Source organism: Crinia signifera, chromosome 11 (assembly GCF_055691185.1).
Source record: "Crinia signifera chromosome 11, ASM5569118v1, whole genome shotgun sequence".
In the NCBI taxonomy this organism is placed as follows: domain Eukaryota; kingdom Metazoa; phylum Chordata; class Amphibia; order Anura; family Myobatrachidae; genus Crinia; species Crinia signifera.
Genome location: NC_139227.1, coordinates 55,897,145 through 55,922,089, shown reverse-complemented (window position 1 = coordinate 55,922,089; position 24,945 = coordinate 55,897,145). Strand labels below are relative to the sequence as shown.

The 24,945-nt window shown below is 49.0% G+C and overlaps 1 protein-coding gene across 3 annotated transcripts; it reads right to left on the bottom strand.

The window, feature by feature from the left end:
• Positions 1 to 3,384: 3,384 nt before the first annotated feature.
• Positions 3,385 to 24,707, bottom strand: CFAP263 (cilia and flagella associated protein 263). Of its 3 annotated transcripts, none has more exons than XM_083165546.1 (9): positions 24,474 to 24,707; positions 23,122 to 23,248; positions 8,936 to 9,100; positions 7,802 to 7,960; positions 7,487 to 7,567; positions 6,287 to 6,442; positions 4,264 to 4,371; positions 3,721 to 3,899; positions 3,385 to 3,561 (listed from the first exon to the last, which is right to left on the bottom strand). In XM_083165546.1, exons 1-9 carry the CDS (start codon positions 24,596 to 24,598, stop codon positions 3,552 to 3,554), a joined length of 1,110 nt encoding a protein of 369 aa, XP_083021672.1. In that variant the 5' UTR covers positions 24,599 to 24,707; the 3' UTR covers positions 3,385 to 3,551. The 3 variants fall into 3 exon arrangements, with proteins under 3 accessions (XP_083021672.1, XP_083021671.1, XP_083021673.1); XM_083165545.1 differs by having other exon boundaries at positions 3,744 to 3,899; positions 24,474 to 24,704; XM_083165547.1 differs by having other exon boundaries at positions 3,744 to 3,899; positions 24,566 to 24,615.
• Between the last annotated feature and the right edge of the window lie 238 nt (positions 24,708 to 24,945).

Here is a 24,945-nt window from a genome sequence, read left to right as displayed (position 1 = left end):
AAGAGGTCTCGCCAGGGCCGCCGAGAGGGGGGGGAGGGGAGCGGGTACAATTTACCAGGGCCTGGGCCCGTCAGGGGGGCCTGGGTCCATAGAAACACACAATTTTTTTTTATTTAGCGGGCGGCGGGTGCACGGACGGGGCAACCGTGCGCCAGGTCTGACGGAGCACAGTGTCAGCTAGCGGCCGTGACATTACATCAGTGCAGCCGCAGGGTCAGCTAGTGGCGGCAGTGCTGCGGCTGCGTGACATCAGTGCAGCCAGCAGTAAGTCAACCCACCTGCGGCTGCGGACTCGGAGTGCGGAGCTCTGCAGACATGAGTCTCTGTGTCTGCAGCTGCAGCAGCCAGCTCCTGGACCGGATGCACGTAGGGAGGGGAGGTGGAGGAGCTCATGGAGGCTGCGTCCCGATCACTGTGGGTGGCAGTCATCAGGCAACCAGCGGCAGCCCCAGCCTCCTCACCTTATGGCAGGACAGCGGGTCCCACCTGGCGGCTGCACAGTGGATGGAACTCCGCTCCCCACCCTCCCTCCTTATCGCCCAGCGGCTGCACAGAGTATGGATCTCCTCTCCCCACCCGGCAGCTGCACAGGGGACACGGATCTCCTCTCCCCACCCAGCGCTATCCCTGTGGGGATTCCCCTGATGGCTGCCCCTGGGATGTGGACCTCCACTCCCACCATCCCCACTGACTGCTGCACAGCTGACAGCATGCCACTTCCCTCTTCCTCCCCTCCGGAGCATACCCCTCACCCCACCCACCAGCTGCAAAGCGGGCTGCCCTCCACAACCCTCTTTCCACTCACCAGGGTGGACCTCCATACCCCTCTCCCCACCTGCAGAGCTTTCAGCCTTAATCTGCCCCACACTCACTACCCATCAGCTACAGAGAGGCAGGCCCTGCGCACTCCTCTCCCCACCCACCGGGGTGGACTCCATTCCCCTCTATGCACCTGTCAGCTGCAAAACCAGTTGCTCACTGCACAGAGGGCCCTCCTCCTGCTATGGTCCCAGCTCTACTCCCTCTTGCTCCCGACTCTACTCACTCTTGCTGCCCACAGCTGGATCCCGGCCAGGTAAGATGATCTTCCGCACTGGTCTCTGCTGTGCGCCTATGTAAGGTGGGGTGGCCCAGCTCTCCTACCTATCCCTGTGGTCACTCTCTATCTCTATATCCCTGCTGTCTGTGTCCCTGCTGTCACTCTCCATCCCCGCTGTACCTGTCTCTCTCCATGTGCCCGCTGTCCCTCTCCGTGTCCCCGCTGTCACTCTCTGTCCTTAATGTCCCTCTTCGTGTCCCTGCTCATCTTTGTGTCCCCGGTGTCCTTCTCTGTGTCCCCAGTGTCCTTCTCTGTGTCCCCAGTGTCCTTCTCTGTGTCCCCAGTGTCCTTCTCTGTGTCCCCGCTGTCCTTCTCTGTGTCTCTACTGTCCTTCTCCGTGTCCTTGCTGTCCCTCTTCATCCCTGTCCCTCTCCATCCCTATCCCTATGTCTCTACTGTCTTTCTCTCCCTCTGTCTATGCTGTCACTCTCCTTGACTCTACTGTCACTCTCACTGTTCCGACCACAGCCTCCGTTGCACCGCCGCAGAAGCCAACCACCTCCTTCTCCACACCACCACCGACCACAGCCTCCTCCACAATGTTGCTGCTGACCAGAGTCTCCACCTCCAAACCATCGCCACTGAACCCAGCCTCCTCCTTTGCAAGGCCATTGCCGATCACAGCCTAAGGTAAGGTCATCTTACCCTGCTGCCTGTATTTCTCTGTCGTCACTTAATCTGTCATCACTCTCTTTGTCCCTCTCTGTCCTTGCTGTCACTCTCTGTCCTTGTAACTCTCTCTGCCCCTGCCGTCCCTCTCTCCCCCTGCCGTCCCTCTCTCTCCCCCTGCCATACCTCTCTCTCTGTCCCACCGCCCCTCTCTGTCCCTTTCTCTGCCTCTGCTTTCCCTATCACTCTCTGTCCCTGTCCCTATGTCCCTCTCTCGGCCTCTGCAGTCCCTCTCCCTCTGTGTCCCTATGTCCCTGCTGTCCTGTGGCATAATGTTGTATTTTGGCTCATTCCGTGAGGCATAATGTGTAAGGAGCACTAGTACTAGATAGTATAAGGGATCCTACTATTGTGGTGTATAGAGGGGGTTATTCTGGTTGATTTGGAAATCCACCAAACCCCACCCAGCGAATGTACGCCCACCCATCCCCCCTCGCAGCAGGGGTTCGCCTGTACAGGCTGTGAATGGATGTTTAGCATAAACATCCATTCGTATGATGTGGGTAACCTCCCACATGTTTTGATGGTTGCTGACCGTCGAAAGTTGTGGAAGGTACACGCATATAAAAGTGACTTTCATATGCATGCACGCCGGGTCGGATATGGCCGGGCAGCTGCCAGCCCCCCACCCGTGTCACCGCCTCATTACCATGAGAATGCCCAGGGTTCTCATGGGGACACCCATGGAATGCTGGGCGTTCCCGTATGGTAATAGACCAGCCCAGCGCCCCCCCGCCCTTCTCTGCCCCCCGCACGCCGTTTAGGGTGCGTGCACCCGGCAAACCGAAAGTTTACCGTGGGTGCACGCACCCTACGTCTGCACATGCAAATGCACGGGGGACCGAATGAATAAGAATAACCCCCAGAGGGTATATTTGGTCACACCTCTTTTCTGGAGCATTCGCGCCTTTGGCAGGTGCAAAATAAAGGCTTCATTTTTCCATACTCCCACTTTAAAAGTTCCATTTGACCACTGTGAACATAGAGCCCTGAGAAAAATGCCCTCCAGTGGGCCCCTGGGAAATTGTTGTACCGGGCCCAGGATTTCTCTTGGCAGACCTGGGTCTCGCACAAGGTTTGGGGAGTACTTGAGGAGACAGGCGGCTGCCAGGAGAAGCCTGTCCGTCTGATGCTGGTAGGTGGGAACGCAGCCAAGCATATTGCCCCCACCAGAGATATCGCAAGTACCCCTGCTTATGTGCCAGCAGGAGCTGGGTGACTTTCCAGTGTACCCTACTCACAGGAGAATACTGAATTTACACAGGCCGCGCAGCTGAGGTTAGCAAGACAGACATCATCGCCCTTCAAGCGACCAACATCCTGCAGCAGTATTCCCTGAGGGGCCTATTGTTTGGCTAGGAACAGTGGTCATTTTTCTAGTGATAACTCTGATCAATGGTAATGCTACCTGTATATATATGTACATAGTGTGGTTATGGTTTACATGTTTGATTTAGTCTTTATGTAATAGAGGTGTCATTATACCTTGCTATTGCGTGCTTACTGTGTGATCCGAGAACAGTGTGACCCCGAGCGCTGTGCACAGCTGTAAAAGCTGCCTTTCTCAATGCGGAAATGACCGCTAGGCGACATTAATTGCACGCATGAACCCGGGATCCTCACAAATATCTACACAGAACATTGTTTATTGGGCAGATGAGCAGACACACCAGGATGATAGCAGTATATATCTTGTGGCTCCGTCATCGCTGGTGCAGCAGCTCGGAATAGCTCAACTTTTGTCCTGCTGCCTTCATCTGCTCCCAGGACCTGCGCTGCGTTCTCAGAAAGAGCTGTGGGTCACAAATACATCATTAGCGACTACAGAGCAAGCATTATTTAATATAATGTCACAGTGGAGTACAGCCATTACTACAGTCGGCTCTAGTCCTGACCGGATCCCACTATTCTCCCCATACTGGTTCTGTGTACTGCAGCACACGACCACCTACTTGTCACATCTGTGCTTTGTTACCTCCGCAATCTCCACCTTCCTCTCCCAGGCTCGGATATTCTTCTCCAGCTCCTCCTGCTCCATCTTCTCCTGCACATACTGCAGAACCTCTGGGACATGGTAGTCACCCAGCTGAGTCCTCAGCTTCTTATGTAAACTTTCAGCCTTTGCCCGTTCCTTTCAAAAACAACAATAACATGATGCACTTCTACAACAGTACTTATATGGATCAACTCATGCTTCTTCCTTGCCACCTATAGCCAGTCCACTCATGCTCCCCTATGCCTGCACGCAGCTGGACCTCTTACACTCCACTATGCCTGCACAGAGCCGGACCCCTCACACTCCCCTATGCCTGCACACAGCCGCACCGATCACGCTCCCCTATGCCTGCGCACAGCCGCACCGCTCACCTATGCCTGCGCACAGCTGGACCGCTCACGTTCCCCTATGTCTGCGCACAGCCGGACCTCTCACGCTCCCCTATGCCTTCGCACAGCTGGACCTCTTGCATTTCCGTCCACATACACAGTCTTCCTACCTGCTCCACTTGTTGGGTTTCCAGCTCGATCCGCTGCAGCATCTCCTTCCTGGCAGAAGTCTCTTTGGCCAGATGTATGGACTCTATCATTGTATTCTGAAGCTTCTTCTGTTAGACAATACATCATAGCCATCACTGTCAGAGTTGCATGAGCCCCCATTACACAGGTCAGACACCAGCTACAGATGCCTATGGATATGTACTGTAATATGCAGACCTATGTGACTGACATGTTGTTCCCAATATACACCAACATATTAATCTGTAATGTAAGAGAAACAGCCATAGCTGCATTCAGCCCGAACACATATCCCTTGCATCACTCAGGGGACTGTGCGGAGCAACAGAAGAGACCACACTGCTGAGATATGGGGATGGGGAGAGACCACGCTGCGGAGATATGGGGACGGAGAGAGTCCATGCTGCGGAGATATGGGTACAGGAGAGACCATGCTGCTGAGATATGGGGGGGGGGGGGGGGACCACGCTGCAGAGATATGGGTACAGGGGAGACCATGCTGCTGAGATATGGTGGCGGGGGAGAGACCACGCTGCTGAGATAAGGGGACAGGGAGAGACCACACTGTGGAGATATGGGGACGGGAAGAGGCCACGCTGCAGAGATATGTGGACGGGGAGACCACGCTGCTAAGATATGGGGACAGGGGAGACCACGCTGCCGAGATATGGGGGCGGTGGGAGACCACACTGTCATCGAGCGCAAATAAGCCCCTTGCGGTCCCGGTGGCTCGCTATGCTCGCCACAGGTTATATTCTCCCTCTATGGGGGTCGTGGACAGGTGTGTCAGGATTCCCCATGTCGGAGCACCGGCAGTCGGGATACTGACTGTCGGGATCCCCCCTGTCGGATCATCATCTGGCACCCATTGCTGTGGGTGAGGTCCTGCCTAGTATGCAGATGACCACTCTGGACAGAGCACCAGCGATAACCTCTCAGGACAGAGCACCAGGTATGGATATGGACGAGGTCCTGTCTAGTACACAGATGACCTCTCAGGACAGAGCACCAGGTATGGGTGTGAATGAGGTCCTGCCTAGTACGCGGATGACCTTTCAGGAGAGAGCACCAGGTATGGCTGTGGAGAAGGTCCTGCCTAGTATGTGGATGACCTCTCAGGACAGAGCACCAGGCATGGCTGTGGGTGAGGTCCTGCCTAGTATGCAGTTGACCACTCTGGACAGAGCACCAGAAAGGACCTCATCCACAGCCATACCTGGTGCTCTGTTCTGAGATTACTAGGTACCAGCGATAACCTCTCAGGACAGAGCACCAGGTATGGATATGGACGAGGTCCTGTCTAGTACGCAGATGACCTCTCAGGACAGAGCACCAGGTATGGGTGTGAATGAGGTCCTGCCTAGTACGCAGATGACCTTTCAGGAGAGAGCACCAGGTATGGCTGTGGAGAAGGTCCTGCCTAGTATGTGGATGACCTCTCAGGACAGAGCACCAGGCATTGCTGTGGGTGAGGTCCTGCCTAGTATGCAGATGACCACTCTGGACAGAGCACCAGCGATAACCTCTCAGGACAGAGCACCAGGTATGGATATGGACGAGGTCCTGTCTAGTACGCAGATGACCTCTCAGGACAGAGAACCAGGTATGGCTGTGGATGAGGTCCTGCCTAGTACACGGATGACGTCTCAGGACAGAGCACCAGGTATAGCTGTGGGTGTGGTATAGGGCTCCGACAGTGGGGATCCTGACAGTCAGGATCCCGACTGCTGGGGCTCCGACAGGGGGGCGAGGGCAAAGAAGCACGCCACAGGTTATATTCTCCCTCTATGGGGGTCGTGGATCCCCACAAGGGAGGTCCTGTCTAGTACGCAGATGACCTCTCAGGACAGAGCACCAGGTATGGCTGTGGATGAGATCCTGCATAGTATGCGGATGACCTCTCAGAACAGAGCACTAGGTATGGCTGTGGATGAGGTCCTGCCTAGTACTCGGATGACCTATCAGGATATAAGGTGCCAGATATGGCAAGCGCTAAACAATCACCTTGTACGAGTTCAGGACTTGAAGAGTGTCTGCTGTGGTCAGTTTTAGCTGTAGTAGATCTTGGTTACGCTCATCGATTCGCTCAAGGAACTGCGCATTTTCAATCTTCAGCTGCTGGAAATCCACCTCATTCAGCACTTCTCCCATCTCCTCCTTCTGTACAGGAAGAAACAAGAATTTCCCTGCATTCAGCATCACTGAGTAAAGTATGTGCAATACACCTGAATTCCACTAAGCCCCACAGGCATAAGTGTGGAGGAAGGGGAGGATGAGGTAGGTGTGTGGGAGGGGGGGGTTGTAGGATATGGGGGGAGGGCAAAAGCTCACCAACCAATAAAAATAATGACAAAAAAATCCAAACTTCAGTTCAGTACTAGCTACTTGTACAATTGACATTTGTAAACTTGTGGCCCTGGAATAAAAAGGGTCAACAGGAAAATACCTGCATCAGGTTCACAGGCCGCCATGGTACAGAGTGTGTAGGGAACAGATGCTGTGGACTGTACAATGCTGAGGGTCAGCGGGAGACCTGTAATACCTGCATCAACTGCACAGGCTGCCATGGTACAGGGTGTGTAAGGAACAGATGCTGGGGACTGTACAATGCCTAGGCTCAGCGGGAGAACTGTAATACCTTCTACAGCTGCACAGACAACCAGGGTACACGGTGGGTAAGGAACAGATGCCCGGGCTGTAGAATGCTGAGGGTAAGCTGGAGAACTGTAATACCTGCATCAGCTGCACAGGCCACCAGGATACAGGGTGTGTAAGGAACAGATGCCGGAACTGTACAATGCTGAGGGTCAGCGGGACCTGTAATACCTGCATCAGCTGCAAAGACCATCAGGATACAGGGTGTGTAAGGAACAGATGCCGGAGAGTGTACAATGCTGAGGATCAGCAGGAGACCTGTAATACTTGCATCAGCTGCAGAGGCCGCCAGAATACAGGGTGTGTAAGGAACAGATGCCCGGGCTGTAGAATGCTGAGGGTAAGCGGGAGAACTGTAATAACTGCTACAGCTGCACAGACAACCAGGGTACGGGGTGGGTAAGGAACAGATGCCGGGACTGTACAATGCTGAGGGTCAGCGGGACCTGTAATAACTGCATCAGTTGCACAAGCCGATAGGATACAGGTGTGTAAGGAACAGATGCCGGGACTGTACAATGCTAAGGGTGAGCGGGAGCCCTGTAATACCTGCTTCAGCTGCATCTGCAGTTTCTTCTTCTGAATCTTTAATGATGCATTCTTCAGACGAAGCTTATCCACCAAACTGTCCTAGATAGGAAAAATCAGGGATTTACACATCACAGACGTATACTATAGGAAAATGTAAGTTTCAACAGATGTATTAAGCCCGGTGAAATTATAAAGCGAAAGGCTATAATGCACCAGTCAATCAACTGTCATTTTTAAAACATAGCTGATTGGCTGGTGTGTTACCACCTTCCACTTCATCCCCCCCACCAGGTTTAGTACATCTGCCCCATAGAGAGGTACAGAACAACTCACTCTTGCTCGAGTCTTTTCTTCCATGTAGCGAAGGATCTTTTCTGGGGATACCCCGCCACTCTTTCTGGTGCTCATAGCCACTCTTACGAAGTCCCGCTCAAACTCGTACATGGCTTTCCTAATCTCTGAGCTCCGAATTTCAGCTTCCTCCATTGTGGCCTATTTAAAGAGAAAATAAGTGTTAGGCCTGATCTGCAGAGGCCGCTGGTAATCCAGCCCTGGGTTAATCCACAGAAAACGCCGGTATGCTAGGCCAGGGCTGATCCGCAGAGTACGCCGGTATGCTAGGCCAGGGCTGATCCGCAGAGAACGCCTGTAATCTAAGCCAGGGCTGATCCACAGAGAATGCCGGTATGCTAGGCCAGGGCTGATCTGCAGGACCAGCTCACACTTCTGATCCACACTCAGACTCAGCAAACGCTCAGATATGCTAGGCCAGGGCTGATCCGCAGAGGACGCCAGTATGCTAGGCCAGGGCTGATCTGCAGAAAACGCCGGTATGCTAGGCCAGGGCTGATCCGCAGAGGACGCCGGTATGCTAGGCCAGAGCTGATCCACAGAGTACGCCGGTATGCTAGGCCAGGGCTGATCCGCAGAGAACGCCTGTAATCTAAGCCAGGGCTGATCCACAGAGAACGCCAGTATGCTAGGCCAGGGTTGATCTGCAGGACCAGCTCACACTTCTGATCCACACTCAAGACTCAGCAAACGCTCAGATATAGTACTGCTGGATTTAGCCTAGTGCCGGCTGCGCATCTCACAGAAGAAATAAAGACACATGTATCAGTCCGTCTTCCCTGTCCATCCACAGAGAATGCCGGTATGCTAGGCCAGGGCTGATCTGCAGAGGACGCCGGTTTGCTAGGCCAGGGCTGATCCGCAGAGAACGCTGGTATGCTAGACCAGGGCTGATCTGCAGAGGACGCCAGTATGCTAGGCCAGGGCTGATCCGCAGAAAACGCTGGTATGCTAGGCCAGGGCTGATCCACAGAGAACGCCGGTATGCTAGGCCAGGGCTGATCCACAGAGGACGCCGGTATGCTAGGCCAGGGCTCTGAAAACTCACATCTCCGTATTGCAGCGTATTCCTCCTAGTAAGGGAAACCTGGCCACTGGGTAATGGGAGGAACACACCTTATAACTCTGCAGGATCCGTTCAGTGTTGTCTGAGTGTCTCTGGGCTTCCTCTGTACAATTCTCCAGTTCCCGTTGCACCAGCTCACACTTCTGATCCACACTCAGACTCAGCAAACGCTCAGATATAGTACTGCGGGATTTGGACCGGCGCCGGCTGCGCATCTAACAGAAGAGAGAAAGACGCATGTATCCGTCAGTCTTCCCTGTCCATCCACAGTATCAGCAGGCTTATGGAAGGCGGACCCGGGGTCTATTCTGATGGGGACATACGTATCATGGGTAATGTACCCTTCACTTCTATAGTTACATCTGACATGGAAACCAGTCCTTACCTGACACAAAGTACCTGAGCTTCTGTTCCCGTCCATGCCACAGGCCATACAATGTATATAACAGGCCACACACACGCACATTATAGAGAGCGTATCAGTCCCTTCAGCCCCAGTGGTGCTTACACTGTATATACCCTATCACGTGTACACACACATATTACAGAGAGTGTATCAGTCACATCAGTCCCTGCCCCAGTGGTGCTAACACTCTGTGGGCCTTATTCTAGTTCACTCTTTCTGACAAAATCCTTCTTAGATGGACAAAATCATGTGCACTGCAGGGGGGCAGATGTAAAATGTGCAGAGAGAATTAGATTTGGGTGAGTTATATTGGGCCTTATTCTAGTTCACTCTTTCTGGCAAATTCCTTCTTAGATGGACAAAACCATGTGCACTTCAGGTGGGGCAGATGTTACTTGTGCAGAGAGAGTTAGATTTGGTGGGGTTTTACTTCAAAGTGAGATCTATATTGCAGTTTAAAAATAAAGCAGTCAGTATTTACCCTGCACAGAAACAAAATAACTCACCCAAATCTAATTATCTCTGCACATTTTACATCTGCCCCCCAGCAGTGCACATGATTTTGTCCATCTAAGAAGGAATTTGCCAGAAGGAGTTAACCAGAATAAGGCCCTATATTCCCTATCACATGTACACACATTACAGAGAGTGTATCAGTCATATCAGTCCCTGCCCCAGTGGTGCTTACTCTCTAAATTCCTTATCACATGTACACACACATTACAGAGAGCGTATCAGTCACATCAGCCCCTGTCCCAGTGGTGCTTACTGATTTTTCACTTTTTAATTAGAGTTTGTACACTGCTGATTGGCATTCTCAATTGCTTGGATATCTTTTTATATCCTTTTCCTGTTTTATACAGTTTAATTACCTTTTCCCTTTGACAATTCTTTTGCTTTCCCCATGACTCAGAATCCAGACACGTCAGTGCAGCACTGGATGACAGATGCAAGGGTCTTTCAGGAGACCAGAAACTCACTGACCTTTTATACACACACACACTGATTACAAGCAAACAGATCACAGGGGAGGGTAGTTACCTTTAGTAGCAATTCAAACCCATTTGTGTCAACTTGTGTGCATGTTATCAGGCCAAAATCTCCAGGGTATGTAAACTTTTGATCACGGTCATTTGGATAGTTTCTGTTGTCATTATGATTTAAAAAGAGTAAACACTGTTGTTTGACAATAAATGGCTTTACTCAACCACTAACCATGAGTGAAAGAAAAGTTTGTGAGTTATCATTCATATTCTCTGACAAACCTGTGCATAAACTGGAAAATCACAAATTCTTCAAGGGTATGTAAACTTAGGAGGCAAAGAGGTGTATGGATCCGCACAGACTTCAACCATCAATTAGAACATTCTAACTTAGACATCTATTGAACCAATATGTTGGACTACCTTTATAGATTTTTGTAGTCTTGGATTGGTGGTGCGCCCAACACATTCAGTAATTGTCACTGAATACAAGGGGGTTTGTTTGCAAGAGGCAAACAGTAAGACAAATGTGCCTTTTTGGGTGCACTCTTTAATTTATTAATTATATGACATGATTGTTAACTTAAAACATAACTTTTAATGGACTCTTCATGTAAAATGTAGGGAGCATTCATTAAAATTTCTTTCGATTGTTGATCAGTCATTTTACATGTTATGTCTTGACTGTCAATCAAAAACACACAACAAGAACATCAATACACATGGTTTCTTGATTGTCTGGGTATGTGACAATACTACTTGTGACGTTTCACACTTTTGTCAATAAAGATTAAATGATTAATTAATCACTTGTATGTCATACTTCAATTGCCTTAGAAAATAACATTACTAGACTTTGCCAGCTTAGCCCGGGTGATCCCATACACTTATTTTATGTTAAACTTATGAGCACAATGTGTATATTCCCTATCACATGTAAACACACATTACAGACAGCGTATCAGTCACATCAGTCCCTGCCCCAGTGGTGCTTACACACTATATTCCCTATCACTGGTGGAGCAAATTATTTCACATGTGATTCTGTGAGGAGACCTGCAAAACATGCACTGTGTGGGGTTCTGAGGACGTGTGACATAAGGTTACCCAATTGATTTAAGTGGAAAAGTGGAGAAGCCAGACAAACTAAGGGTGCCCATACACAATGCAATGTGCTACAGTAGCGCGCGAATGCTGCACATACTTTTTGTTCTGTGCAATGCACGGTAGCACGCATCACCTCACATGGTAAAAAAAAGTGGGCCCATTAATTATATAATATTTGCAGTTATATCCCCAAAAAAACAGGTTAGCCTCAAATATTAAGTATCACCCAAATGTATCACAAGGGTTCATAGTCTTCGATCCCTGCTGTGAATCCTCCTGTCCTGGCACCAGCCGCATCTCCCATAGGTTTCTATGGGAATGCGATGATGCCCAATGTTTTAAGCCCAGGTCTCTGGGCTTGAAACATGCCCTCTTGCATCTTAGTGTTGTTTTTTGCCGTCTGTGTCCCCGTGCCCTCTTACAGCTTACTCTCACCCATGGTCTCTTGTGTACTAGAGTTGCCCATGTCCCTTTATGTCACCTGTGCCCTATTGTGTTCTACTGTTACCCACACACTTGTGTCCTAGTGAGTGTAATACATGCTCTCTTGCATCCTATTTATAGTCAATGCCCTGTTATGTGTCCTAGTGTCATCTCTCCCCCTTGTGCCCTAGTGTCACTTGTGCCCAGATCCAAGGCTGCACAGCACAAGAGTCAGACTCTTGTGCTGTGCAGACGTCCACTGCTGACTTGTCTTGAGAAAGGCCCCCTGGTGGCCGAAACGTAGACCTACACTTTGTTTGACTGGTAATGTACCCAGAATAAATCTTTCATGATGAGACCTTGGTAAGTGCCCTTATTTATTTACAGTTTCTTATATAGCGCAGCAGATTCCGTTATTGGATTAATATCATACCCTGCTCTATATATATATATATATATATATATATATATATATATATATATATATATATATATATATATATATATATATATATATATATATATATATATCTCAAGTGGGGGGTACTGTTATTTGCGCTTCCAACCACTGGGTCTTAGATCCTTATTAAAGTCAGTGAAGAACGTATATTCTTTTTTGGATAGATTATTCTTCCACGCACTTATAAAACCCCGTGTAATGGGTGGCTGCTTGGTTGTCCTGTTGAAACGTTTGTTATATTGTCTCAATAATTTTTTGCTAGGAAGAGGAGTGAGAAACAGCGCTCGCTAGTGTAATATTTTAGTGTTCACATGCTTGCGGAAAATATATTGTGAGTACCGTGTGTAAGTGGATAACATGCTCATCAAATAACCTTTGTGGCTTTGATCTTGCGATTGCCAGGATCCTACCCGGATAGTTTGGACTCCTCATGGATGTCTCCCACAAGTTTCAAAGGCAGTCAGGGGCATATGCCCAATAGTATCAAGTAAAGAAGGAAAAAACTCCCATTAAAATTAATGGTGTTTATTTAAAGTGCAACATAAGCTTACATGAATATAAGGTGCTGGAGTAGTAAACAGGTTGCTCTCAACGTGTTTTGTCTCTTAAGCCATGTGCAAATGGCTGGACTTCGTCAGGAGAGATGAAGTCTAGCCATGAAGTCTCCTAATGAAGTCCAGCCATTTGCACATGTTGGGGCATATGGAAAGAGATTAATGCAGCACAATCCTATCATTGGAATAAAATCCATAACCCTGATGAATTTATAACAAAGTTTAAATACTTGTTATTCTGGCGAGTGTCTCACATCCTACACAGACAAGTGTGGGAACCGTGGACTAATTATATATATATGCCCTCCGGAATAAATGGGGGAACTTGTTTCCTAGCACAGCGCCAGCGATGAAATTTGTGTCCATCGGGACATAAAAAATCACGTTGATCGCATCACATGCAACAAAATCGCATGCGATGGACGCGATTTTGACATTGGAACTAATGTAAAATGGTCCCTGAGACACGATTTTACATTGGCCCCAATGTTAAATGCCCCCCAGACCCCAATTTTCATTGTATCCCCACCCTGATGGGTCAAATGCCCCCCCCCCCCCATTGTTAAAGCCACCCCACGATAAACGCGAACCCAAAGCGTGGCGAGCGCAGCGGTACGCGTCCTCCGACCTTTTCATACCCCCACTATCCACGTCGGCGAGGAGTTGATTTTATATAGTGTGGTGAGTGCAGCGAGCCACCAAGCCCGAAGCGTGGCGCCCGAAGCGTGGCGAGCGCAGCGAGCCCCGCGTGGGGACGCGCATAACTTCACAGGTATTACGCGTCCCTTCGCGGGGCTTGCTACGCTTCGGGCTCAGTGGCTCACTGCGCTTGCCACACTATATAAAATCAACTCGACGCCGACGTGGATAGTGGGTGTATGAAAAGGTCGGAGGACATGTATCGCCGCTGCTCGCCATGCTTCGGGTTGGCGTTCATCGTGGGGTGGCGTTAACGATGGGGGGGGGGGCATTTTACATACAAATTACCCATCAGGGTGGGTATACAATCAAAAATCCATCGCATCGGTCGCATTGTATGCCATTATAATGGCATACAATGGACCCGATTTTAGATAGGAATTTAACATTGAATACAATGCATTCAATATTAAATCGTGTCGGTCACATCGCATACCTTAAGTTAAGGCATGCAATGGACGTGATTTTTTAATTGTCGGGGAAAAGGCTAAAATTAACCCTAAAATCGCGTCAGTCGCATCCATCGCATACCTTAACTTAAGGTATATGATGACCCACGACCGGCGCCGTGCTAGGAAACAAGTACCTAAATGGGTATCCCAGATGATCAAACAAGCAGCGGCACTCTGAGATCTTGTGAAAAATTCAGTATTTAAGGCATTAACAAATAATGCTGTGCTCCATTATTTGTTAATGCCTCAAATACAGAATTTTTCACAAGACCTCAGAGTGCCGCTGCTTGTTTGATCATCTTGGATAGAGATATATATATATATATATATATATATATATATATATATATATATATATATATATATATATATATGGGTTTGTAGATCCGGCACTCCGGGTGCCCTTGCAAAAATCTAATAGACTTGGTGGTGGATCCTCAGCAGAGTAAGTCAGTCTTGGTTTTTCTGCTGTAAGCCTGACGAAGGAGCGTTAAGCTCCGAAACTTTTGCACAAATAAATTGAACTTTTTTCACCTACTGTAGTGCCGTGCGGTGCATTACTCTGCTGAGGATCCACCACCAAGTATATATATATATATAGCTGTGTTCGAGCCGGCACTCCTTTAATAATTGCGAGGTGCCCCGGGTGCCATCCAAAAGATAATGGACAAGTAGAAAAAGGGATTTTTGTAAGAACTTACCGTTCAAATCCCTTTCTCTGATATGGTCCTGGTGACAGAGCTCAACACTGGGATGTAGGAGGGTCCGAAGAAGCCAGGCACCTATCCTAAAGTTTTCAGAGGGTAGGCTCCTCCCCAACTGCATCCCGGACTCTTCAGTTCAATCTTTCAAAGCCACTGGAATACATTAACTCAGTACAAACGCCTGCACATATTATATGCACATTTTTTTTAAAACAATAACTGTTTCTTTAACCAATTTAACATGAACATCATGAACACTGGCATACTTACTGAGCGTAAGGGAGGGATCGCTGTGCCACCAGGACCATATCAGAGAAAGGGATTCGAACGGTAAGTTCTTACAAAAATCCCTTTTTCTCTTTCAATGGTCCTGGTGACACAGCTCAACACTGGGACGTTCCAGAGCCGGTCCTTTGGGTGGGTACGCTCAGGTCTGCAGCTCTCAGCACTGCTAGCCCGAATGATGCGTCCTCCGACGTGAACTCATGGAATCTATAGAATTTGGCAAAGGTATGAACAGATGACCAAGTGGCAGCCCTGCAAACCTGCTCAGCTGTTGCCCTATGTCGAACCGCCCAAGAGGTGGCAACTGACTTGGTGGTATGCGCATTTATTCTGGCCGGCACAGGCCTTCCCACTTTGGTGTATGCAAATGCCATCACAGACCGCAACCACCTAGCAATAGTCTGCTTAGATGCAGGCCAACCAACTTTGTGTATGTCATACAACACCAACAAGGTGTCAGTCTTTCTGACTCTTAACTCTGTCCACATAAATGCGTAAAGCACGCACAACATCCAAATTCCTCAATTTGTCCCTTTTTCTAGAACCCTCTGGGGGTTGAAACACAGGTAGAATTATCTCCTGATTTAGATGAAAGGCAGAGACTACCTTCGGCAAAAACTGAGGCACTGTCCGAAGAACCTCCCTGTCGTCATGAAAAATCAAGAAAGGAGATTTGCATGACAAAGCTCCTAACTCTGATACTCTCTTAGCTGATGCCACTGCCAACAAGAACACCAGCTTCCATGTGAGAAACTTAAGGTCCGCCGACCTCAAAGGTTCAAAGGGTGCCTTCTGAAGGCATTCCAAAACCAGCGACAAATCCCAAGGCGCTACTGGTTGTTTGTATGGAGGTTTCAACCGAGATACCCCCTGTAGAAAAGTCTGAATTTCCGGTAAAATGGCTATCCTTTTCTGGAAATAGATGGACAAGGCCGAGATCTGTACTTTCAATGACTGAAGGCTTAGTCCTGATGAGAAACCATCTTGTAAAAATTCCATCATTTTTGATAACTTAAAACGAGATGTGTGTGACTTCCGTCTCTCACACCATCGAATGTAAGTTTTCCAGACTCTATAATAATTTGCCGAGGATACAGACTTCCTGGCTTTAATCATAGTGTGAACCACTGCGTCAGAAAAACCTTTATTTCTCAAAATGGCGGTCTCAATAGCCAGGCCGTCAAAATTAATCGAGCTGAATCCAGGTGATTGAATGGGCCTTGTTTTAGAAGGTCTGGCCTCAGAGGTAGACGCCACGAGTCCACAGACAACCTCTGAAGCCTCGAGTACCAGGACCTCCTTGGCCAATCTGGGGCCACCAAGATCACCGGAATCGCCTGAGCCTGTATTTTCTTTAATAGTCTCGCCAGCATTGGTACTGGTGGAAAAGTATAAAGGAGATTCCCCTCCCAGGGGATAGTCATGGCATCCACCGCCTCCGCTAGTGGATCCCTCGTTCTGGCATAGAACCTGGGCACCTGATGGTTGAACCTGGATGCCATCAGGTCCACATCCGGAGTTCCCCACTTCAAGGTGATCTGCTGAAACACTTGAGGGTTTAAGCTCCATTCCCCTTCCTTGAGCTCCTCCCTGCTCAGGAAGTCGGCCTCTATATTCTCCACTCCTGGTATGAATATAGCTGATACAGCTGGAACATTCTGTTCCGCCCACAGGAAGATTCTGGACACCTCCCACATGGCCAGTTTGCTGCGTGTACCTCCATGGTGATTCAGATACGCCACAGCTGTGGCATTGTCAGTCTGAATCCTTAAAGGGAGGTTCTGTAACCTGTCTCCAGCCAAGGAAATCACTTTCCAGACAGCCCTCAGCTCCAATATGTTGATCGGTAGAGCCGACTCCTCTGCAGTCCACAAGCCCTGCAGCCTGAGGTCTAAGACTACTGCCCCCCAGCCCCTGAGGCTGGCGTCGGTAGTTACTACCAGCCAGTTCCAGGTCTGCAATGACCGACCCCACTGGAGGGAATCCACTTCTGTCCACCATTTCAAGGAGTCTCGAGTGTCCGAAGACAGCACTATCAGCTCCGACTTCATGGTCTGTGTGTTTCCTGACCAAGCCGTCAAGATGTTCCATTGGAACACCCGAGAGTGGAACCTGGCAAACTGCAGCGTCTCGAACGACGCCACCATTTTCCCCAGCAGCTTGAGGCACCTCCATACTGAAATGCTCCGAGCGCTGAGAATCTCCTGGACTAAGGCGACCAGATCCCTGGCCTTTGCCTCCGGGAGAAATACCCGATGGAGATGGGTATCCAGAATGACTCCCAAGAATTGGAGCCTCTGTGACGGTATCAACTGAGATTTTTGTAAGTTTAAAATCCAGCCGTGAGCCTGCAAAAAACTGATGGCTTCTGCCAACTGACTTTGTAACATGGCTGCTGACTCTGCTTTGAACAGCAGGTCGTCCAAATAAGGTATCACTGTGATTCCCCTGAGCCGCAGCACAGCCGCCATCACCGACATTATTTTTGTGAATACCCTTGGCGCAATGGCCAGACCAAAGGGCAACGCTTGGAACTGTAAATGCAGGTCTCCTATTGCAAATCTCAACAGAGCCTGATGTTCTGGGTGTATAGGAACATGAAGATATGCGTCCTGGACATCCATGGACGCCAAAAATCCTCCCTGGTCCAGGCTTAGGAGCACTGACCGTAGAGACTCCATTTTGAAATGGTCTACCCATAAATGGACATTTAGAGACTTCAAATTTAGTATTGGTCTGAAAGACCCGTCTGGTTTGGGCACCAGAAACAGAGTGGAATAAAAGCCTTTCTTCCACTCTGCCCTGGGAACCGGAGTTACCACCCCCTTCTCTAATAGAGAGTGAGCTGCACTCACAAGAGCCGTACGGAGCCGAGCTTCCTTTGGCAAAGACGTGGGGATAAATCTTCTCGGAGGAAGACCTCTGAAAGGGATTTTGTAGCCCTGGGCTATAATGTCTAACACCCAGACATCCTGGTCTAGAGAAGCCCATGCGTCCCTGAACTGAGATAGACGCCCCCCCACCTTTATCACTGCCGGGCAAATCCCCTGACAGTCATGCGGAGGGTTTGTCCTCTCCTTTGGAGACAGGCTTCTTGTGAAAGGAGCCAAACTTAGACTTCGGGGCCTTGCCCCTGGAAGACTGAAACTTTCCCCTGAAAGACTGTCCTCGAAAGGACGCACCACCTCTAGGGGAGGGCCGAAAGGACGGCCTAAAGGCAAAAAATCTGGATGTCTGCTTAGCCGTGGGAGCCGGCAGAAATGTACTTTTGCCGCCCGTGGCCTGTTTAATGATCTCCTCTAATTCTGATCCAAATAATAACTTTCCTTTGAAAGCTAAAGTTTCTAAGGCCTTCTTAGACTCATTGTCTGCTTCCCAGGCCTTAAGCCAGAGCACTCTCCTGGCATTAATAGAAACTGTGGACACATACTCTGCAGCAGCCTTAAGCTTCTCCGCCAGCAGCAATACACCAGAGTCAGCCTGTAGCATGGTGCATAAATCATTAGCCCACTCAATCATGGCCTTAGAGACCCAGGCTGAAGCAATAAGAGGACGTAGGGTGAATCCCACCCCTTCAAATATAGCCTTGAGGTTACCCTCCAGCTTTTTGTCCACTCTTTGAAAGCTGCACCGCCTTGTACTGGTAATACAGTAGCCTTAGACAAACGTGCCACTGAGGCATCCACAACTGGCACTCTCCCAGAGCTCCGCATGAGACTCTGGCATGGGGTACAGACTAAGGAATCTCTTAGGCATCTGCAGCCTCTTATCAGGGGTTTTCCACGCCCCTTCCAACAATTCCTGTAAACCTTCATCTGAAGGAAAAGTAACAGCCTCCTTACGCTGTCGCTTAAACACACCTTTAGCAGGAGTCTTATCCTCCACTGAAAGTTTCAAAGCCTGTTTCACAGCTATAATAAGATCCTCTACCCCTGCAGAAGAGGCATCTTCCAAATCATCACCCTGATCCCAGGGGATGTCAGTATACGCTCCCTCCTCTTCATCTACCAATACAGGCATAGCATAAGACCTTTTAGGGGTCCCTGCAACATCAACATCAATCTTGTCTAGTATTTCACTAAACCTGTTGATCCCCCTTGCAGTATCCTGCATCACCTGAATAAAGGCAGGATCTGCCTGGGTAAGAGGCAAGGAGCCAGAGGACTGCTGAGATGATGGCATAGGTCTCTGGGATTCTACCAAGACATCACTCTGTCTGTCCAGAGTGACTGCACCAAAGCGTTCACTGACCTGCCCAGGGCACTAGCCCACGCAGGTTCAATCTGCTCTGCCCTCTGAGGTTCACTCCCCATGGGTCTCACAGCAGCGCAAGTATTACATAAGCCCCCCTTGGCCATCTGCTCAGGGACGAATTTTTGTGTACACACATTACAAGCGCTCAGTGCAATAAGGGCTCCCTCCCCCAAAACCACAGCATGTTGCTCAGACATGATGAAAAGTGAACTACACAGTGCATACAATGTACAAAAGCGATTATACAGGTTTAATAGTGCATTAAACCACTTAGTCACTTAGCTGTCTGTCGGTTTCAGATGCGGGGAAACGATGCCCAGGAAATCCAAACACTCTGCCAGGATCTGTAAGCCAGCTCAGCTCCACTGCAAGCGTACTGAAAGGCGCCAAAAACAGAGTGAGGGAAGAGACCAAAGTCCCTGCTGCTGCGGGGTCCGTGACTTTTGGCGCCAACCACCCCCAGTCAGCCGCTCCCTTGGTAGGATTTCCTAGTTCCAGTATCTCCCCCTCGGCTGGGGACCACTTGGAACATGCCTGTAACAACACTGCTGTCCTCTCATACAGGAGCTCAGCGTGTAAGCTCCGCAGAAAATGGCCGCCGCCATCACGGAGCGCCTGTCCCCCATGATCCCCACCTAAGCGTGAAGCCGGTTTCAGGACGCCCCGGAGCCCAGGCAGCTTCTTAACAGAAGCTGTAAGCGCTGCACAGGGAGGCCAGACAGCGTCTCCCTTGTGCACAGTGAGCTGATAGGACGCGCTTCTGTCAGCTCCTGCTGCGCTAGCAGTGTGAGGATTCACTAGGAGAATCCTCACACTGTGCCTACCTAGCTAGAGTAAAATTAATAAAATAATAAAATTCCCCTAACTACTCTATTTCTTCAGCTGCTCCTGCAGCCCTTTAGAATAGCACCCACTCCAGTGGGCACCTAACATGAACTGAAGAGTCCGGGATGCAGTAGGGGAGGAGCCTACCCTCTGAAAACTTTAGGATAGGTGCCTGGCTCCTTCGGACCCTCCTACATCCCAGTGTTGAGCTGTGTCACCAGGACCATTGAAAGAGAAATAAATGGTATCACTCCAGGGACTTTCAGTCAAAACTTTTTAAATGTGAAGAAAAGTCAACACCAACATGTCAAAGAAGTCGACGTTTCAATGTCACTTGGACATTTTTCTCAAGACCAGACATGTAGGTTAAATCAAATGAACAACAAAACATACACTGCTTAAATGAGCGCTTACCTGACACGGTCCGCCCGTCGGCCGGGTGCACGCCGTTACGCTCCCATCACTGGGGAGTCCCAGAGTGCTGACGTCAACTTCCTGCTCCCGTTGCCCGGGAGACGCATGAAGCCGACGTCCCCAGCCGCCGGACGTCATCCCGCAGATTACATTGTGACGGGAGAGAAAACATATTACATTAAACATCTGTACAAAATACTATGCTGCAAAACTGCATAGCTACGGCATATGAGCAAGCATGAAGCACTGGTGAGGCAATGCAGAAACTGTGCAACACCCGATCGGACTCCTGTCAGAGTACAAGTAAATTAATATAGCACACTCCAGTTAAATCGCTCATTCAGCCCCAGTAGTTTGCTGGTCTGCAGCCTATAAATCCATCGTGCCTCCATTTTGAGCAATGCCCCGTCTCTGTCACCCCCTCTGCGGAAGGGGGGGACATGGTCAATGAGGATGAATTTAAGGTCACTGATGGAATGGCCCGCTTCCAAGAAGTGGCGAGCCACTGGCTGGTCCGCTGTCTTGGATTTGATGGCATTGGAGATAGCCGAACGATGCAAGGCCATCCTGTCACGAATAGTGCGGATGGTCTTGCCCACGTAGTGTAAATGACAGGGACAATATAGTAAATAGATGACATGTGTCGTCAGACAGGTGAGTACATATCGGATGGGGATGCTGATTGGTGTTGACTTTTCTTCACATATAAAAAGTTTTGACTGAAAGTACCTGGAGTGACGCCATTTATTTCTACATTACAAGGACTATCCCCTTGTGGGACCACGCCATTTGTGGAAGGCATCAGGCACTGACTAGATTTAAGCAAAAGGAGTGCCAGCCTCCACAGCATATATATATATATATATATATATATATATATATATATATATATATATATATATATATATAACAGATTTGGTGCACGCACCCACAGAGACTTCAAATAAGCTCATCAGGATAACGAGTGTTGCACATTACAAGAATATATATAGACAGACAAACATTGAACTCACCCCCCGTGCACCCGGTCATCAGCTTCCGGTCAGGTCCAGCACGCCCAGGCGATGACGCGATCAACCAGCTCCGGTTGCTAGGACAACATGATGCCAGCGCTGCGGCTGTGTCTTTTTTGATATCATGCATGTTTTCCGATTGCACAGATCTTCAGTTTTTACCTTGTTTATTGTATTTTTTTCAACACACGTATTTTTGTTTATTGTAGGTCTCCATGGTTACCGGGCGGGTGGTGCGCGTCTATTAGCTGGATGAGATGATGACGCAGCAGGAAGTAGGCGACTAGACACAGCCGCAGCGCTGGCATCATGTTGTCCTAGCAACCGGAGCTGGTTGATCGCGTCATCGCCTGGGCGTGCTGGACCTGACCGGAAGCTGGTGACCGGGTGCACGGGGGGTGAGTTCAATGTTTGTCTGTCTATATATATTCTTGTAATGTGCAACACTCGTTATCCTGATGACGATGCAATAAAGCATCGAAAACGTTTGACAGCTATTTGAGTCTCTGAAGCTTATTTGAAGTCTCTGCGGGTGCGTGCACCAAATCTGCTATTTTACAGGCCGTTCGCGTCCTTTTGCACAGGCACAGGGAGCAAAGGTGCGGCACTCTCGGCGTAATAAAGAGGCAGGAGACAGTTCCTTTACATCAACGTTTCAATTTCATTTACGAAATTTTCATCAGGATAAACATAACATACAGAACATACCTTATATAACATATCACCACCATGTGAATGAGGCCAGCTCGTACAACACCGGTGTTGTACGAGCTGGCCTCATTCACATGGTGGTGATATGTTATATAAGGTATGTTCTGTATGTTATGTTTATCCTGATGAAAATTTCGTAAATGAAATTGAAACGTTGATGTAAAGGAACTGTCTCCTGCCTCTTTATTACGCCGAGAGTGCCGCACCTTTGCTCCCTGTATTACCTTCTTGTGAAGGCACCGGCTACAGCTATTTCTTCGTTGGGAGTGCCTGGCCCCTGCTCTATATATATATATATAGAAACAACAAGAAAAGGAGCGCTCCATAGTGCAATATCGTTTGAAAATTTATTGTAATAAAATGGCTTTTGACAAGCATAAAAGCAATGGGTAACGTACCCTTACTGACGGTTGACACAACCGCAGTGTTTCACAGCATGGATTTTGTGATTAACACAATGGTGGAGAGGTTACACTCACGGTGGTCCAACACAGCAGATCGATGCTAGGCCACACCCCATTCCTAGGAATGGCGAGTGTGTTGGTACTTCTGTATATATATATATATATATATATATATATACACACACATATATACATATACACACACATACATACATATATATATAAATATATATATATATATATATGTATACATACATACAAGTATATATATATATATATATATATATATATATATATATATATATATGACAAGGAGGGGGCCCCCCCTTTCTAAAGTACCCAGAGCCCACCGAAGGCTTAATCCAGCTCTGACACACACACACACAATACAACATTGCAGCACTTTGCACACCGATGTTCCAAAAAAGGTTCTGCTCCGCAAGTGGGTCAGAGCACAGACATGTAACTTGCAGTAACCAGGTCGTGTGAGTACATGGAAGTGCTCCTGTGCATAGGCCACGTATGAGACCTATACTGTATACCTGGTTGAAGTCCAGAGTGGAAGCAGATGGCTCAGACACAGCAACCGGCGCCAGGTCCTTGGGGTCCAAGCGGTTATAAAACTTCTCAAACATCTCTGTCTCTGCCCTGAGGGTGGACACTGCATTGCTGCAAGAGATCAGAGCATGGTGGTCACATGACCATGCATTACTCCACCCCCAGATTGTTTGCGGTGTCTACATAGATTCATGTATCCCACCCCCATGGCCCGTATGAGCCCACTCCGTACCTCCAACCATGACCCATTCCATGACAGAGACAATGCTCTGCTCCTGGACTACCCTATAATGTATAATCACTCCCTTCCCCCATACACCCACTCTGTACCTTCCACCATGACCCATTCCATGAGGGATACAATGCTCTGCTCCTAGACTTCCCTATAATGTGTGATCACCCCCCTTCCCCCCAAACACCCACTCCATACCTCCCACCCTGACCCATTCCATGAGGGACACAATGCTCTGCTCCTGGACTTCCCTATAATGTATAATCTCCCCACCCCTTCCCCCCATACACCCACTCCATACCTCCCATCATGACCCATTCCATGAGGACACAATGCTCTGCTCCTGGACTTCCCTTTAATGTATAATCACCCCCCTTCCCCCATATACCCACTTCATACCTCCCACCATGACCAATTCCATGAGGGACACAATGCTCTGCACACACACACTCATATCCCCCTCCCCTGCTCACCTCATATATAATCAAATACCCCTCCCCTGCTCACCTCATATAGATACTTAGACCCCTCCCCTGCTCACCTCATATTGATTCATAGACCCCTCCCCTGCTCACCTCATATAAATTCATATACCCCTCCCCTGCTCACGTCATATAGATTCATATACCACCCCCCCACCTGCTCCATACTTGCCTACCTGACCCTCTCGATGCGGGAGAAAATGCTATGTTCCTGGACTTCCCTGGTAATGTATGATTGTCATCACCTGTGGTGAAACACCTTTACCTAGCTCCCCACAGGTGATGGCAATCATACATTACCAGGGAAGTCCAGAAACAGAGCAGTTTCTCCCGCATGGAGAGGGTCAGGTAGGCAAGTATGACCTGCTCACATCATATAGATTCATACTCCCCCACACACACACATAAACACACACACTCACGTCATGTAGATTCATATACCCCTCTTCGCCTCGCCTCACCTCATATAGATCCAAATACCCCTCTCCTCACCTCATAGATCCATATAGCCCCTCATACATATGTATATAACCCATACATCCCCTCATACATAGACAATCATATTCTGGGGAATCGCACATATGTTACCCCAGACAGGACATTATCCGTGTGTAGCGGGTACCTGATGTCCCGGGTGAGCGCCTCCAGCTGCTCGGTGCTCAGCTCGGACACATACAGATACAGCTCATCCCCGGCCTGAGACTCGGTTCTTACACTCTCCGCATCGGCCTCCCCAGTCGCGGCCATAGTTGTCAAGGTTACAGCACGCTAAGCGAAGGTGTCGTCAGCACGCAAAGACGCCAAGCCGGCCGCACGTTCCCATGGAGACCGCGATGTCCTACTGCCCACATGGCGGCAATGTATCACAGTGTGATCACATGAGACTTCTGCAGCCTGCCCTGGCCGGCTAGGGTCGGCCCACCATCGCAACATTATCAATTGTTTACCATGCGATGGCGGTAATAATCGAAATGCCGCTATAAATATTAAATTGATAAAACTACTACCATCGATGCATACTCTCTCTCGAGGAGGGACTCAATGCTTTGTTTCTGGACTTCACGTTCACGAGGCTGAAGTTGGCTTCTTATTCG